The sequence below is a fragment of the Artibeus jamaicensis genome, unplaced genomic scaffold (genome assembly GCF_021234435.1).
Source record: "Artibeus jamaicensis isolate MK-2021 breed Jamaican fruit bat unplaced genomic scaffold, CSHL_Jam_final contig_718, whole genome shotgun sequence".
NCBI lineage: Eukaryota > Metazoa > Chordata > Mammalia > Chiroptera > Phyllostomidae > Artibeus > Artibeus jamaicensis.
In genome coordinates, this window is record NW_026521936.1 from 2,114,109 (window position 1) to 2,132,303 (window position 18,195).

Here is an 18,195-nt window from a genome sequence, read left to right on the forward strand (position 1 = left end):
CAGCACCACCAAATTGCCCTGCTCTCCTAGCAAACTCGGGGGTGGGCTGGGGCAGGGAAGTCGGCCGCAGAACGGAGCGTGTGTCAAGGGTGAGCTCTGCGGTCTGGGCCCCGGCGGGTGCCTAGGTATCCACGTTTCTCTGTGCGTGCGTTTCCTAGAGGCTCTTGGTATTCAAGAGAAAGGAGAGTTACAGTGAAACCATTTGAAATGTCTGTTAAACCGGCTGTCACTCTGCTTGCCAGGGTGAAGTGGATTTGCCTCAAGGAAGTAAGCACTCACGTGCATTAAGACAGCCAGGCTCGAGTGTAAATAAGGCCATGAACACAGGGATGCTCGTGCAGAAACCAGAAGCCTGCTCTTGCATTGCATGAGGCCTTCTCTTGTACCCGCGGGTTTCCCAGCCATTGTTCTCGGAGAGTAACCAAAGGCTAGTGGACACGGGACTCGCTAGTAGCCGTTCCGTATTAAAGACACTCATCTCCTTTGTTCAGAAGAAGGAGAATGTTGCCTTGCTTTTTAAGGGTCGGGTTGAACTCAGGCAGCTGACTTCCAAACTCAGGCCAGCGTGCAAGACCACTGTTAGAAGAGGCCGCACAAACACGTACACACCTCGTAGTGGCCGGGTTTCCGTTGCACCAGTCAGCGAACATCAGTACGCTCTGCTCTTCGACTGCACTGTGTGTCACTGGGACCACGGACACAGTGAAGACCGGCCCCTGCCTTTGAGAGGGTGGCCACTGTACCGGAGTGACAAGAATTAAGATGACAGCCATGGAAAAGAGGGTCAGACACGTAATGGGAGGTGGCCGAGGACAGCCTCGGGGAGGAGGTGACATTTGATGGACAGAGAGCCATGTGCGTGAGCCAAGGCACGCCACCCGAGCACCAGGGGTGGGTGCGGCTGGACTGCCGAGAGGGGGAGGCAGCTCCGTGGGGGAGGAGGTGGGAGAAACTGCAGCCGGAGGGAAGCCTCGCTCGTTCGGCAGAGAGTTCGGATTTTATACCAAAGGCAGCCCTGGGGTATTTTGAGTGCCCTCTGCCAGCCCTTGTCATTCTCCTCCGTCATCTCGGGTTACAGCCCCTCCATGGCTGTTACCTCGGTAACTTCTAGGGAACCAGGAGAGGCCTCTCAGTCTCTCTCAAAATCTGCATCCTCTGCAGTTTTGTGGGTGCGGACCATAAAGCAGGTTTTGGAGAAGAGAGAATCTGTGCTGTGTTCTACCATTCTCATGACCTGAAGCGGAAAAGCAACCAGTTTCCTAGTTTTGTGGATATTACACATTATCACAGAATTACCACTGTGAATTTCTGTCCCTATCCTTAATGTGTTTTGAAGGTTCTTATTATTTAAAGGAGGACCAGAGATTTCTGTGTTTTTCTCAAAAGCAGCCAAGAACTACGACCCTACTCACAAAACACCCGAACGTGTAGTGACCGCGGTGTCCTGGAGACACCTCAGACTCAGTTTGTCCCCATCAAAGCAAACGTTTCTCCCCCGAAAGAGGCTCCTCCTCTCACAGGCCCCGCCCACCCTGACCGACCGAGGCTGCTCCCTGCACAGCCCACCTGGCACCCCACCTATGTCACCAGATCGAGGTGGGGTTAGAACCGTCGAGTGACACTGAAAAGTCTCTTCCGCGCCCACCAGTTAAAGACTTGGAGGAACATGGAAAGTCCGGGGACTCCGAGTTCAGCTCTCTGTCATTCGTGCCTTGCTTAGCGTCTGTGGTTCTAATCCCATCAGCAGGCTTGAGTGGTACTGACAGCTGAGCTAATTTGGGACATGATACATGTAGGAAGGGAAATGTTCCCGGGCCTCAGGAAGAATTTCAAGCCCCACAGAGAAGGGATCCAAAGGCGCATGTTGGTAGGATCCAGCGTCTTCCCTGGGGCGCAGGATTTTTTTAGGACAAAGGAGGAGGAAGGACTCTGCCTGGTTTGGGTCCTCATCTTGGCGTCCTTGGAAGTCTGTAGCTCCGGAAGTAAAGTAGCCTCAGAAAACCTGAGTCCTTAGCGGGGTACTCCCTGAACCCTCACAAACCTGTTTCATCAGTGTGGACACTTCTAACCATGTCAAATACGTACTCGAATATTTAGTGGATGCCATTCCGTAGCCACGGTTCGTGTCAGACTAAGGTGACTGCCCCAGGAGAAGCTGCCGCTGGTGGAAGATTTAACCGGAAGCTGAACTTCCCAAGCACCAGCCCAGCAAATAGGAAATCGTTGCTGAAGTTAAATTCGCTGGTGCGGATGATAACACATAGTCTCCTGACCTACGGACAGGCTTCGGGGTCTGTTTGCCTTTCGCAGGCTTTAAATTTATTTTATCTCAGACAAACGTCTAAGCTTAATACAACTGATTCTTATTTTTTTTGTAATAGGGGAAGGAATATTTATTAAGCCATTAACAGTCTTCTCACCACGGTGAAGTATTGTTCCCTTATAAAACATTCCTGAAGTGTTGTACAGTGTTTTATTCGAGCCATGTAAAACATTAATAGCAAGAGATGATTACTTTTTAAATGAATGCCGTACATTATAAGAAGCTCATCTGTAAGTGTAGATAAGGCCACCGGTTTTGAAAGGGATGAAAGTACGTAGGAGGCAGGATCCAGCTGAACTGAAGAGAAAGCTTGTCCGTGGGTGGGACCGAGCAGGCAGCCGGGCAGTGTCAGGTTCTCTGCTGTCCCCCCAAAGGTGGCGCAGTGCATACCGGGCCTCGTGCGGGGGAGCCAGCGGGTTGCTGGGGTCCTTGGGAAGCAGGAACCAGAGGGTCCGTCTGGAATGGAGACCTCCCGTGGGAAAGCGGGAAGGGAGGTCTTCCGTGACAAGACAGGTGTCGGATGACTTGGAATGAACGGTCTGCCTCACCCTCCTACCTGACTTTTCATTTCTTTCCCTACAGCCAGTGCTGATTTTCCGTATAATCCAGGTCAAGGCCAAGCTATAAGGAATGGAGTCAACAGAAACTCAGCCATCATCGGAGGTAGGTGACGCAGAGAACGGGCTTCCGGGTGGCTCCTCACCTGTGGGATGTGGTCGTTTTCAAGCGAATCCTAGTCCAGGGGGAAAAACCGAGTTGTCTGAGTTGTTGTGACTCATTTGCTATTTAAATGCGGCTCCAGATTTCGGAGAGCAGATGTGGTTGAGCAGCGGTAAATGCAGCCTGGCTGCTTTCTAGCACAGACTCATGAAAGAATGATAGTGTCCTGTAAGTGGACAGCTGAGGCCATAGCCAGGACACTTCCGTCCCCCCTCCTGTCCTTTCCCACCCCTTCTCTCTCGTCCCAAATAGTCCAGGATAGCTCACCCCAAAAATGGGAAGCGCTGTGCCGGTCCAGTTCAGGGTACCCGGTCTATCCCCCTCTTTTCTGAGCATGGCTACCTGCAGAGTGACCGGACTCCCCCGGCATCGCCCCCCACATTCGGATCAGTATTGATCATTGATAAGCCTGCTGCCCCTGCCCCCTTCTCTCCTGGATTCTGCCTTAGTTCACAGAAGAGTTTCTGCCTCTCTGAGCATAGCATGCATACATACATTTTCTGTATAAATAAAACAGGAGTGTATGTAATGCTGCTCAGTCACAATTCCAAAGCTTGGTATCATCCTTATCCTCACTGTCCCTCGCCTTGTTGAGATCAACTCACCAAAGTGAAACAGGTCAGTGGTCCTGACGCTCCCACACCCCTAACCACCACAGTCGAGATGCAGGACTGTCCCTCCACGAACAGCTCTGCTGTGCCCTCCTGTGGCCCATCCTCCCCCCGTCCCCCTCCCAAGCAGGGCAGCCCCTGGGCTGCTTTTTCTCACACAGATTGCTTTTGCCTCTTTCAGGGTTTCATGGCAGTGGAGTCCCATAGTGTGTGATCTGTTTGCCTCATTCCTTCGTTCCACGTTCCACGGAACATCTCTGAGATCTGTCCCACTGTTGCGTATCAGTAGTTCGTTGTTTCAGTTCCTAGTTTTCCACTTTATGAATGTACCACAGTGCGTTTCATCCACTCACTGGTCAGAAGACGTTTAGTTTGTTTCCAGATTTGGGCTGTTTGGAGTAAAGCTGCTATGAATAGTCTTGTGCAGATCTTGGAAGAACGTAGGTTTTCATTTCTCTTTGGTGAGTTCCAGGAGTGCAATTGCTGCGTGTTACAGATGGTGCGTATTAACTTGATAAGAAAATGATAGTTTTCCAAGATGACTGGACCGTTTTATACTTCCATAATCCATATCCACAGGGTTAAGTTTCTCCAGAATCTCTTCTGCATTTGGTATTGTCAGTTTTCTGAACTTTAGCCACTCAGAGGATGTGCTGGTATCTTGCTGTGGTTTCAATGGGCAATCATCTGATGCCTGGTAATGATGAACATCTTTCGTATACATATTGTCATTTGTAAATCTGTTGTGAAGTGTGTGTCTAAATCGTTCTCCATTAAAAGACTGTTGGATTGTTTGACTTCTTGCTATCAATTTGCAAGAGTTCCTTTCATATTCAGGGTACAAGCTATTTGTCGGGCATCTGAATTGCGGATGTACGCTCCTAGTCCGTGACTTGCCTTTTCACGTTCTCAGTGGTATTTTTTGAAAAGCAGGAGATGTTAACTTCGACAAAGTCCAATTTTTCTAAACTTTTTATAGTTTGTGATTTTTTTAAAAATTCTAAGAAATCTGCCTACCCGAAGGTTGTGAAGATTTTCTTCTATTTTACTGTGTTTTATAGCTTTTGTTTTATTATTGAGCCCATAGTCACTTTGAGTTAATGTTTGCACGAAGCGTGAGATAAAGGTCCAAGTCATCATTTTCCTAATAAATACCTAGTTAGTCTAAGACCACTTGTTGAAAAAAGACAAGATAATTTCCTTGGAACTTTTGGCAAAAATCAGTAACCAGATGGTGTGTGTCTATTTTGTGGACTTTCTATTCTGTTTGTTTGTTTTTTCCATCTATATAACTTTCCCTAATCAGTACCATGCTTATTTAATTTTTGTATCTTTATAGTAAGTCTTGAAATAAGCCATATAAGTTCTCCAATTATTTCTTTTTTCCAAAAGTATTTTCGCTATTCTATATCCTTTGCTTTGCCATATAAAATTTATAAACAGCTTATAGAATTTATAATCAGCTTATAAATTTCTACCAAAAAAATTTTTGCTGTGATTTTCATCGTGATTACATTAGAGCTACAAACGAACATCTCAACAGTATTGACCTTGACCATGGTCCATCCATCCATTTATTTAGATTTTCAGTTTCTCTCAGCAAGGCCCCGTGGTTCTCAGTACACAGTCTTGAGTGACTTTATTCAATTTGTTCTATTATAAATAGTATTATATTTTTACTTCTATTTTCTTAGTGTTTCTTGCTCATATATAAAAATACAGTTGACTGTTATATATTGACTTTGTTTCCTGTGACTTTGCTAAATTCGCTGTTAGTTCTGGCAACACTTTTTTATTCCTTAGAGTTTTCTACATAGATAAGCATGTCAAATGAGCATAAAGAGAGTTTTTACTTCATCCCAATCTGTACTTTTTCTTTTTCTTGTTATATTGCACTGGCTAGGACTTTCAGTGCAATTGTAGATAAAAGTGTTAACAGCTGACATTCCTGCATTTACCATATTTTAGGGAGAATGTCTTTAACCTTTCACCATTAAGGAGGATATTAGCTATAGGTTTCTCATAGACCCCTTTATCAGACTGAGATACTTCCCTCCTATCGATAGTTTCCTGAGAGGTTTGATGATGCATGGGTGACATTTGTCATATGCTTTTTCTGTATCTTTTGAGATGATCATATGTTTTTATTTCTCCTTTGTTTGTCTAATTTGGTAAATTACATTGCTGTATTTTTTAATATTAAAACCATCTTGCATCCTTAGAATTAACACCACTTTGTCATTTTATATATATTTTTTTCACTGTTCACTAACAGTGAATTATATATAATATTATATTTTGTATTGCTGGGTTTCATTTGCTGAAACTTTGCTAAAGAGGAATAATGCCCGACAGTTTTCTTTTTTCATAATGTGTCTGGTTTTGATGTCAGGACATCAAAACAGCCTCATAAAATGACTTGAGTAGGATTTCCTCCTCCCCTATTTTAAGGAAGATGCATAGGGTTAGTATTAGTTGCTTAGGTCAAGTTTGTTACTAGTGTTTTTTAGGCCTTCTCTATTCTTGCTGATCTTCTGTTTAATTGTTCTATCAATTGCTGAGAGAAGAACGTGGAAATCCGCAAGTGTAATTGTAAATCAGTCTAATTCTCAATCCTGCCAGGTTTTGGGGTTGGTTTTGTGTTTTTTTTGGGAGACGGTGGTATCTGAGGGCACCATGGTGAGGTGAGGGGAGGCTGGGGGAGTGGCGAGATCTGCTGACCCTGTCACCTGTCCTGTCTCCTCCAGGCGTCATTGCTGTGGTGATCTTCACCATCCTCTGCACCTTGGTCTTCCTCATCCGGTACATGTTCCGCCACAAAGGAACCTACCACACCAACGAAGCGAAGGGGGCAGAGTCTGCCGAGAGCGCAGACGCCGCCATCATGAACAACGACCCCAACTTCACAGAGACCATTGACGAGAGCAAAAAGGAGTGGCTCATCTGAGGGGTGGCCCTTTGGCGTCGGGGTGGGGGGCGGGAGGGGAGGGAACCAAAGCACCCTGCTCCATACTCTTGGGCACATCCTTGAAAATGTCAGCACAAGTTGGGGGAAGGAAGCAGCAGAAAATTCCTGAGACTGATCGCCACACACACACAAAGTAATACTTTTTAATATTTCTTTATAGCTGAGTTTTCCCTTCTGTATCAAAAAATAATACAAAAATGCTTTTAGAGTTTAAGCAAAGGTTGAAGTTTGTAGGTAATATCTGTTTTATTTTGTGTATGTTTAGAGGTGTTCTAAAAACTCACGGTAACAGGGCAAGTTTTCTACGTTTTTAAGAGCCCTTAGAAGGTGGATATTTTGGTTTTTTTGAGGAAAGCTGATGCACAGACACACGGCCCCCAGCACTCCCTTCCTTTTGCACACAGTCAGCTGTCAATGGGCTATTGCAGCTACTAGTTCACGTTCATACACTGTTCCTTTTGGTGTCCTGTAAATTGGAGAAGGAAAGAGAGGGGCAAAGAGAACCTACTGTTCACCAGTTTTCCAAGAGACCTCAGTCTCTGCCAGTTTTCCAAGCGTTCCGGCCGGAAGCAGTCAGAGAAGGAAGGCGTGTGGCGGCTGTCAGGACCGGCGGCACCACGGACAGACGCCTGCGGTGCCAGGGCAGGTACTTTCCCGTCGGGGTCATCGGTCTCCTTCTTCATCGAATTCCGCGAGAGCGTGTTGTTCCATGTTTGTGGTCCTACACCTGTTCGATCCCTGGACCCACCACTGGTGACCGGCTGTTACTAAAGATTTCTCCTCGGCTTTACCTGCAGCGTACAGGCTCACCCTCCACGGGTGTGCACGCACCTCGCGGGGGAATCAGAACCAGATGTCGCGATTCATTTGCTCTGTGTCTCTCTCGTAGTTGTAGCAAGAGTGCCGACACTTCCCAGTGAATGCGGAAAGTAGGTGGCCCTCATTTTGCTTTCAGTGTCTAGTGTTTAAGTCCCCGTGACAAAATCGCAGACAGGGACCAGACACTCCACATTAAAGCCAAGTCATGACTGCTGTTATTATTTATGTTCTCCCGAATCATCAGGGGAAAGCACTGCCCTGTGTTACGTCATCTGCTCCCGGATCGTCCCACCTGCAATGGACACGCTGCCCTGGTCCCGGATCTTCTCTGGCAGATCCGTCCGCAGCTCTGGTCCAGCACCAGCCCGGTCGCCGGCCATTGCTTCTCAGAGAACGCACCTGTCTGGTCAGTCACCCCTCGGTTCAATCAGAAATCGTGACCAACTTATCTCAACAAATAACTCATTGGTTTTATTTAAAAAATAATAGTGTGCAAACCAGTGGGACAAAGCTCCTCTTGGAACAGCTGAAAAATAATCATTTCATTTATTTAATAAAAGATTGCATAGAAGTCATTTCTAGAATAACTACCATTTATAGTCATTGCAGTTCAGGCTCTTGGGCTTAATCAATGCTTTTTAAAATTTCTTTAGACTCCCAACGTTCGATCACCTTCTCCCTTCTCCTGCTAGGTGAGATGAGGTAAAAGGTATGGATGCTATTTTTCTGATAGCCTTCCTCAGTAAAATGGAAATTCTAGTTTGCTTGGGTTGTACGTGCACACTTTTCAAGATACGTGGTATATGCCTAACTTACTGCAGGACCTCAGTGTCTCGAGCAGGTATAATGTCACCCACACCTTCCAGGCACGTGACACAGGAACGTGGCACATTCCACAGGAGGCTCTGGGCCCGTTCAAGTCAGGTGACAGACCCAACGGGAGCCCGAACACCCTTGCAGTTGCTGACCTCAGGCACTTTCATGGACCCCCTTCTCTGAGAACAGTCTTGATCCCCCTTCCATAAAGCGCATCACAAATGAGAAGCAGTGAACGGGACCGAACATCAGAGCTGAGGGTCTGACACGACCCTGAAAGCAAAGGCCATCGACTGAACCGAGGTGACTGCCATTCGTGGTTCTTGCATTACTGTCCAACTGAAAAAGCGAATTTTAGACGGTACGTTTAAAGGTTTCCAATTCCTAACAACCACAATTTTTAAAAAGGCATTACCTTCGCACTTGACAAATCATGACGGACATTGATTACTTCCTGCGTTTCCCTCGATGGTTCTGTTCTCTCTGCGCTGTCTCAGCACTTCCCCTTCCTCCCCGGGACGGTTAGGGACCGAAAACAACCAAAACGTCCTCTGATGCTGAAATGCCCTCAGCCTTCCTCTCTCCTCTCTCCTTTCCACTTTCCTGCTACAGAATGTTAAAGGCAATACCCGACGCTTCTCCAACCAACTTTCCACACCAAGGGCACTGGAATGCCTGCCGGGATCACCGTCACTGGGGACGTTTCCCATGCACAGAGGTGTGACAATCTCTGCCCTTCAGGGGGTCACCCTCCAGCCAGCAGGCAGGGCACAGAAAGGTGGATGAGGTACTAAGGGTCAAACGATGCTGGAACTCTTGGCTTCTCTTTGGACTGTGGGCTTCGAGGTAGCTCCGCCAGCCGCAGTCCCCAGAGTCTTGACACCCACCATGCCATTCGTCATCGATCAAGCACAAAAGGCCAAGGGCAGCGCATCTTTGCATAATAAGAACAGACAAAAAAACAAAAAAAATAAAAGTTTTTTTAGAGCTGTTCATACAGGAAACATCTTCTGTGTACAAAGCAAGCACCTATGTTTTGAGAAGCCAGGAGTGAGGACTTAGCATGATGTGAAACCAGTGCCATCATAAGCTCTCAAAATAAGATATTGCCTGGAACTCAAGGGAACTCGCCCCATTTTATGGTGAAGCTCTGCTCTGGCCCTTCTTTGTAAGACTGTATCTTCTCTCGTGGCTTTCAACCAACCGCTCAGAAAAGCGATTCAGGTGAGGTGGATGCTGAAGAGCTGTAATCGAGGGTGTGGGGCACCTCTGGCGGGAAAGGCCCTGTTGCTCCGCACTTGACAGATGAGCAGCCTGGACCACCGGGGGCAGGAATTCAGGGGCACGAGAGAAAGGCTTGGCGCAAGCCGAGGGGACTTCGTGTGACTGTGGAACCAGCAGGCGCCAGTGCAGAGCGGGCACAGAGCCACCCGCCGTGTCCGACACGCACTGGAGGGGAAGCCGTCAGCCACCAGACATGAGAGCGCAGCATCAGGGTGAGGTCGGGGAGAAACTTGGACCTCCTTCTATAACGGGATCAGCACTTTTCTAGTCTTCCACTTGTTCCTACAGCGTAAATGTTTTCCTGGCTCCTTTATGTCTCCCGCCTACAAACACTTAGCGCCTGATCTGAACCTCTTCCCATGTTCTCCTTTTCACCATCCTCCCAAGCTGTTTTCAGAAAGAGGGGCAGCAGGTTACCAAATTGAATTATTAATTTGAACTCCAGTCAGCCAGCCACAACAGGTCACAAGTGCAAGTCCGGAAGTAGGTAGGAAATCAGTGGGCACCATTTTTTAGTGATATCTGGGGAGCGAGGACCCCAGTAGGGTCCTGACCCCTCTCTCTCTATCCCTGCCTTGCTGTGTGACCTTCGCCAAGTCGCTGAACCTCTGTCCTCCTTCACCGGGGTTTGAGTCGCCGCTGTTTTACATGTGACACTCCTAAGAGGCGCTGATTCTTGACCGCAGAACACCAAGATGCAGAAGCACAGGCCCGAGTCCGTGACACCTCGCAGAGACACTTTCTGGCCTGCGGTTGTGAGCCACACAGCTAGAAGCCACGTGTCCAGGAAGGAGGAGCCATGCGGGGCGTTGCTGCGCAACAGCGAAGTTATTTACGAGGTGCGCTGCCGTCAGCACAGCGGGGAGGCCACGCACAGAGCCCAAGGCCAGAGAAACCGGGCAGCGCCCACCTGAAGCCCCCGGGTCCCCCTGCGTGAGCCTCCCTCCGTGTGATTGGCTGGGACATGAGACAACACGAGAAACAGATGCGGCTCTTTGCAGAGCCTGCTGGTAACGTTGGAAACCCCGATTCCTCTCCCAGCAGCGTTTCCTGGAGACAGGCGGGATGCGTGTGTACCAGCTCGTCGATGGAATGGGGAAGCCGCGTCGGACAGCCAGTTAACTGGGCTGAGCAAAGACCGGCAGAGGCGTGAACGTCCGACGTGCGCCCACAGGTTTGTTTTCGGAGGAGATTTCAGACCAGGCCTCTGTAGACCGTCTGCACCACTTCCGAGCCTCCGCTGCTTTGCAGCGAACGCTGGACCGCGGTGGCCACGGAAACACGGAAGCCCCCCTCCGGGAGGCCCTGACGTGGTTCTCAGTGTCACTGATCCCGAGATTTGTTCCTGCGGGTTTTCCATGCGTTCGGTGTGCACGGTGACTACGGAGGTCGGCATCGTGAAAAGCTGGGCTACATATTCTTTCTGTAAAGTCAGGAGGGGCTCCGTCCCTGTGAAATAACACGGAATTTCACTCTCTAAAAGCAACAGCATGTAAACTAGAATGAACGAAGGGAATTATGTATGTATGTATGCCTAATATTCTTTGTGAATGTCTTTCATTTAACTAAAATTATATTAGACACCAGATTGATAAATAAAAACAAATCCAAAATAGTTTTAATTATCCTAAAAGTGATTCTTTGTGTTCTGTTCAACTACGATTCTCGTAGAGGCCACCCTCAGCCTTCAGCTAAGGCAGCCCCAAGCCCTGAGTGTACATGGCCTGCGAATGTAATCCTTCCAGAAGCTGGGGAGCTACAGCCCCTCCCAGAAGATGGGTATTACGTGAACGCACCCACTGCGAGCCTGCCTTGGCCACTCCTTCCTTTCCTCTCACATTGTTCTCAAAGAAGCTTGTTGGGTATCAGCTTCCTGTTTGGGTTTAGTGGACACACGGCTTGATAAAATGTGGTTGGAGCTCAGCGAGGTCCAGAGTGCATTCTGAGCCTTATTTGAGTGAGCAGGTAGCACTGGCTGATGGACACATGGACGCAGGCCAGTGGACTAGACAGCTGGGACGTGAGCCGCGTCTGGAGGTGCGAGTCTTCCTAACGGTACGTGGTGTGTGGCAAGAGCTGCCGTCCTAACTTATTACTCCCACTTTCTAGTCTTCTGTTACCATTGGGAAGCCACTTCCTTGAATCGGTTCTCCGTGGAGCCTTTAAACGTACACCCAGTGGTGTGAAGGCCAGTAGGTAGCTAGAGCACCGCTGTCTATTCAGAAGGCGTCATGCCGTGAGGTTCTTGGTCATGATTCTGCTCCCAACAGGTGCAGGGAGAATGTCATCGAGTCCCTTAAGAACAAGCAGTGAGCCCTTCTAAAAGTTCCTGACTAACCCGTGTTGAAAGGTGCAGCCAGCAAGGCCAGGCCTCGCTGTCGGCATAAGAGCGTTAGAGCCCAGATGTGCCAACTTCCTTCCCCACGATATGGAGGCTGGTGAGTTCCAGGAGGGGGGAACTTTGCTTTGCATAAGTCAATGTTTGTTAAATGATGGGGTGAGGGGCAGGGAAGGGTAGAAGGGGGAGTGGCTGGGGGCACGTGGAAGAAAATGTATCTAATTTGATTTTTTATTGGTGACGACATGGCACGATGGACTTATCAGAACACAGAAAAGAGGAAATAATTGTATTATTATTTTCTGAGGAAGGGTTGTGTCCTTCAAAGGAGCCCCTATATGAAAGCTAACTCTTTAAAGCGAGTCTTGGATAAGCAGCTGTTGGTGTGGGCCCACCTTCCGTGGGTCACTCTGAAAACCCTGAATTCAGTGAATTCAGCGAAACCTGGGCTGGCCCTGTACCGAATGATCCCTGCCAGCCAGCAACCGCTGTCCCCTCCACCAGCAGCTGGCCAGGAAGAGAGCTCCGGGGTTTGTTTTCTGATCCCGAGTCCTCGGTCTTTCCCTTCGTCTTAATCTACCCTCTGGGCATGTGGGGAAACAAACCTGTAGGTCAGGTCTCCACCAAAGGAGTGAAATGAGTGGTTTTTAATGTGCCCTGAGTGGAAGCATGAGAAAGCGAGTCATTTCTCCTGAAAATAGAAACTCGACTGACAACATTTAAATCAAGATGTGACAGAGATGATAAAGGCCAGGACGGTGAAAATAATGAATTTATTTTGTGTTCACAAAGAGAAATGGGGGAGGTAAAATTCTTCAGTCCGGCAGGAAGGCGATGGCTGAAAGGGGACACACCGGGAGCCTGCTCCCCGGGACCTGGAAGAGCGGGACCTGGGAGGCCGGAAAGAAAGCACATTCAGAACAAACGAAGGCAGTGCCGGCTCCCGGGGCAGCTAGGAAGGAGTGTTGCAGGCAAAAACAAAAACAAATTATCTTCCCAAAATGATGGAGGCCATTTCCCTAATTACCCCACTCCATGAATTTTAAAGGGAAATCAAATCAGGGGCCCAACGTATATAATGAGTGTGTATGGAGTCCCTCCGAGGATGGGGCGTAGCGCTCTTGGGACTCGGATGGTTCGCTGGAGACGGAGACAGGCACGTCCCTGCTCGCATGGAAGGCGGGTTCCAGCAGGAGGAGAAAGGCACTAGGCCAACAAATAAATACTCGAGAAAACCGCACTTCTAGGCAGGAAGTTAGTTCATTTGCAGGGACACTGGGACCTCAGGCTGCACCGTTACTGTGGTGGGTGGTGAGGGAAGGCCCCCCTGAGGAGGGGCCGCGGGGCGGAGACCTGGAGGACGGCAGCCTGGCGAGGATGAGAGAGGCCCTCGGTCTGGACGAGGGAGCAGCGGGTGCAAAGGCCCTGGGGCAGCAGTGAGCGTGGGGTTTTAGACACTGTGAGGGCCAGTATGTCTAAAACCCCACTGACCGGGTGAGGCCCACCCCCACTGAGGTTCTAAATGTTAATCTCACCAACAGAATAAACACCCTCACAGCGACATCCAGACTCCTGTTCGACCAACGACCCAGGCACCAGAGCCCGGACAGGCGGACACGGAAAACCAACCATCAGAGAAGGTGCCTCTCGGGCACCCCGGGGCAGAAAGCAGAAATGTTTGGATTGTTTATGCGTTTGAGGGAAGAGGCAAATCATTTAGTCTTTCCTTTCCAGGTGTGTCAACAGAGACTCCCAAGTTCAGCTAAAATCGCACCGTCTCAAGCGAACGACGACTGGTTCCTTGACAGGATAGGACACCTGAAAGTGTGGCAGAAGTAAGGCAAAGGTGTCAGGGCTGGGGAGTCCCCCAGGGGGGTGAGGCCATCAGGCTGGAGGTGGGGCAAGGGGCCAGGTGCCCAGTGGCGGAGTGCCCGGCCTGTGCCCTTCTGCCGGACTGCACTCCCTGGCTTCCCCATGGCCTGGCCCCGTGGGGACACTGTTTGCCTTCAGGGGACACCAGAGGTTTAGGCAGCTTCCCAGTCCAGACGTTGCTGAGGGGCGAGGACAGGGTCCCTGTGGCCTGTGGGGCAGGCAAGGGTCCTCATGCCTCAGACTCGGCCCACTGCTCCCCTCCTCCCAGCTCATTCCAGGGGACAGGGGCACCCAGTCCTAGAACACCCTGAGGCTCAAGGGCACATTTATGGGGAATGTAGGGGCCTCCAGGGCCACCGAAGGCCTCCGGGGGCACTTGGAATTTACATCATGCACTGTGGCTGCCTCGGCCCGAGAACAGATCAGAATGAGCCCTACTCTGTAGCGTAGTGAGCAGGGGTGGGGACCGCCCCAAATGCCACCCGCGTCCCCACCACAGGGAAGTGGCTCCGGCCCACAGTGGACACCAGTCTCAATACAGATCTGAGAGCTGAGGTGGGGTGGCCTGGCCAGGCCCCCAGGGACTTGGAACTCAGAAGCAACAGAATCAATTGCGGTGGTGCTTGTGTCCAACACCATCTGTGTCCCAGGGCCGCTGTAACAAATGCCTGCAAAACAACAGAAATGTATCCTCTCCCAGATCCGGAGGCTGGGAGTGGGGGATCCAGGTGCCAGCCGGGCCCTGCTCGCTCCCTAACGGACGCAGCAGGGGCGTCCGACCCGCGGACCGCATGCGGCTCAGGGTGGCTGTGAATCCGGCCCAGCACAGAACCATAAACTTACTTAAACCTTCACGAGACCTTTTTGCGATTACGTGTCGCAGTGTGTTTAATTGTGACCCAGGACGACGGTTCTTCCTCCAGTGCGGCCCAGAGATGCCAAATGTTTGGGCTCCCGTGTAGGGTCCTTTCTCCCTCCTCTAGCGTCCGGCAGCCCCAGGCTTCCCTTGGCTTGCGGCTGCGCAAGCCACCCCCCGCCTCTGTCTTTAGGTCGGTCTTCACACGGCCTTCCTCTCCGCCTGTCTCTGCCTTCTTACAAGGACACCAGTCATATTGGGTGAGGGACACCCTACACCCGCGTGACCGGCTGTCAGCTGATTTCATCTGCAGTGGCCACCTTTTCCGAATAAAGTCACATGCACGGGTACCGGGAGTCAGAACTTCACTGTGTCTTTCTGGGGAACACTGTGTCACCCCCAAACCATGATCATACGGTCTTTCTTGACCGGTGTTTTCACAGGTGACACCGGACACAGCCACGCTGCACACTTCTGAACAGTCCCCGTGTGCTCGGGGTCTGCATTCTGCCGTTTTACTTTTCCCTGCTACTGGACGTGTAGGGAGCGTCTGGATTCTCCCTGTCGTGACATTGCTGTGAAGAGCATCCTCGTGAATAGATACCGTTTTTCCACCGCGACTTTTTGATACGTTCCTAGACATAGGAGGCTTCGACACCGGTATGTCCGTTCATCTGCTTCGCATGAAGTGCCAAGAGGTCCCCCCGAGACTTCAGCAGTTTACACTCCTCACACCCTCATCAGCTCCAGGCATTAGCTTTTCTCCGTTTCTGCCAACTCACCAGTTGGAAAATGCCATCCGAATATTAACCTAATTTGCATTTCGCTGATTACTGATGAGGGTAAACAGCTTTTCAGGTGTTATTAGTCCTTTGAGAACTCCCCATGGGATGAGATCATTTATGAGGCTCTTGATCATTTTTTTTCCATTTGCACCGATGCACAGGCCCACCAGCAGTCTCTGCGGGCGGCCGCCGGGTTCAGAGAAGGGGGTGTGTGTGTGAGGTGGCCTGCCTGGGGAAGACCCAGCCAGGGAGGCCCCCGGGCTCTGCAGGGTTGGAACAGAGGGCACCTTCGTCAGTAAGAGCGGGTTGTGTTTAAACCTGAGGGTGAAGGAGAAGGAAGGTGTCCAGGCTGAACAGGAAACAGCAGAGATAAGCGAGAACCGGAGACAATTCAAGTCAACAGCACAGGACGAAAGAACCAGGGCAGGTTCTTAAGCAAAGGGGCAATTTACAACTGTGGCCTTCCTTGTTTGATCAGATGATTACATTTTCAATGTGTGCGGCGTTGCTAAAACATCTGTTTCGATTTTTAGGCTTCTCTCTTGCCCGCCCAGTCTCCCAGGCCCGCATCTGTTCGACTCCCTTCCACAAGCACAGTGTCTCCCACACCCGAGCACCCGACCCCGCATGCTTGCTCACGCTCACTCACACGTGCACACTCACACCGTCGTACACATGCACACACCTCACACTCTCCGCCACGCCCTGCTTCCCTCAGGCCGGGTGCCCTGCTCCACTCCTGCCGCTGCCCGGCCCCTGCCCAGGCTTCAGGGCCACAGCTCTGGGTTCCTGTCCTCAGAGTCTCCATGACCAAACTGCTGCAATCGTTCCCCTGTCTGTCCACCTGCTGACCAGAGACCAAACCCTTTCTCATTCGGGGTTGCCACCGACTCTCCCCTCCCAGCCTCCTGTGGGCTGGTTCAAGGCTCCCCAGGTAAGCTCTCCCGCCTGAGGGTTTCACACAGACACTTGCCAAGAGCTTGACCTGCACCCCTGCGGACCAGGGGGCAGGCGGACTCTGGAGGGAGGCGCACCCACCGGAATCACGTTCAGTTTGACAGGCAGTTGCAGGAGTGACTCTAGCATGCGTATTGGTTCCTGGGTTCCAATTCTCGGCACATCAGGCTAAGCTTCTCCGCCCACTTTGCGCTAACCTGGACCGGGAAGAGGGAGGAAATGCCATCTTTTGGACAGCTCCTTGGGAGAAGGTCTGAAGATGCATTTCTTCAAAATGCCAGGCATCCCCGTGAGTCTGCCGGGCCATCTTACAGGACATTCACGTCCCCGTCCTGGATATAACACACCTCACAACTGAATCCCGCCTCCGCGTTCTCTCCGTAAAACTCCTTCCATAGCCGGGGACGCCACCGTGCTTAGGGCTTAGAGGTAAGGGACGTCCTTCCGCAGACTCGCTCTCGCTCCCCTTGTCTGTCCCCTGAGGTCCTGCCTGTCACCTGTGACTCTGTAATGCGACTCCCTGACACCCCCCCAAAAGCACAGGCACAGCCAGAGCTTATTCTGTTGCCTATGTGTCCCAGGAGCCTGCAGGCCTTGCCTCGCGTCCCTCTGGCTACGGGGAAAGTTACAAATAAGAACACGTGCTTCTGATCCTACTTGCTTGGACTCCTACCCTTAAATGCCAGAAGGAAGAAACTCTGAACAGCAACCACAGTGGAAAAACCAGTGTCATGGCTACAGGGTCTGTGGTTTTTCCTCCTCTTCCCAAGCACCCTGGGTCGGGGGGATGCTGGAGTCTGATGGGATAGCAGGTGGGGTGACTTCGGGAAACAGGGCAACTTGCTTTGTGGTTTTAAAAGCCTTCATTAAATAAGTGAGGGTCCGGGGCACACTCTTCGGACAGTGTCTAACTCCATGCCCTCCAGGCTAAAATGTGTCGGTCAATTCTGCAAACGTTTACTGAATACCAGCGAGGCGCCACGCTGGAAATACAAATGGATGATAGCACTTTCTGTCTGAAACACACACACCCTGTCAGGCAGACAGGATGTAACTAACACTCGGGAGTCTGTAGTAGGTGCTAACTTAAAGGTTCGAACAGAGATGCAGTGAAAAACGAGAACGAGGAAAGAGTAATCAGACAGGCAGGGTGGTTTAGGAAGGAAGGATTTCAGCCCAGAGCCCGCTGCCTGACTCAGCCCTTTGACTGGTTTGGCTCACTCCCCCCAAATCCTCGCCCCCTCCCCTGAAACATGAACTTGATAAACACTAATCTCTTTATTGTGTTGTTCTGGAAGGGACTTTTAAAACAGTGCAGGTGCCCTTCCTGGCACAGTGCCTGGCACATAGTGAGTACCAAGTAAGTTAGTTACTATCAGGGCAAGAATTTTTTTTTTAATTATTGTAATGTCAGAATTTTCTATCACCACCCAACATTTATTTAATTTTTTTTCCTTAATCATGGCAGCACCTTGAAAACATTATGCAAATTGAAATAAGGCAGACAGAAAAGAACAAAGGTCGTTCAGTTCCCTTCTGTGAACTCTCTAGAAGAGGCAAAAGCACAGAGACAGAAAGTAGAACAGAGGTTGGGGGGGCTGGGCTGGGGCGGGAAGCGGGGCTGCGTGGGGCGTCCAACTCATTTTCACCGGAGGCCACGTCAGCCTCGTGGTTGCCTTCAAAGGGCCGAATGTAACGTTAGGACTGTGTAAATGTAACTGCTCCTTAACCGGGGGCAAGGAGCTGGGTGCTGCCGCCGGGTGGAAAAAAGGTGCGGGGCCGGATTCGGTCCACGGGCCGAGCGTCTGCCGCCTGTGACAAGGGCCGAGTTTCTGCTTCAGGCAGC

The 18,195-nt window shown here is 50.5% G+C and overlaps 1 protein-coding gene across 1 annotated transcript in view; it reads left to right on the forward strand.

Moving 5' to 3' along the window:
• Positions 1–11,156, forward strand: part of CNTNAP2 (contactin associated protein 2) — a 1,645,556-nt gene extending 1,634,400 nt beyond the window's left edge. The window contains exons 23-24 of the mRNA XM_053671916.1: positions 2,906–2,986; positions 6,402–11,156. Coding sequence (XP_053527891.1) covers positions 2,906–2,986; positions 6,402–6,601 — 281 coding nt within the window. The 3' untranslated portion in view covers positions 6,602–11,156. The remainder of the gene's footprint in view (positions 1–2,905; positions 2,987–6,401) is intronic.
• Positions 11,157–18,195: the final 7,039 nt, after the last annotated feature.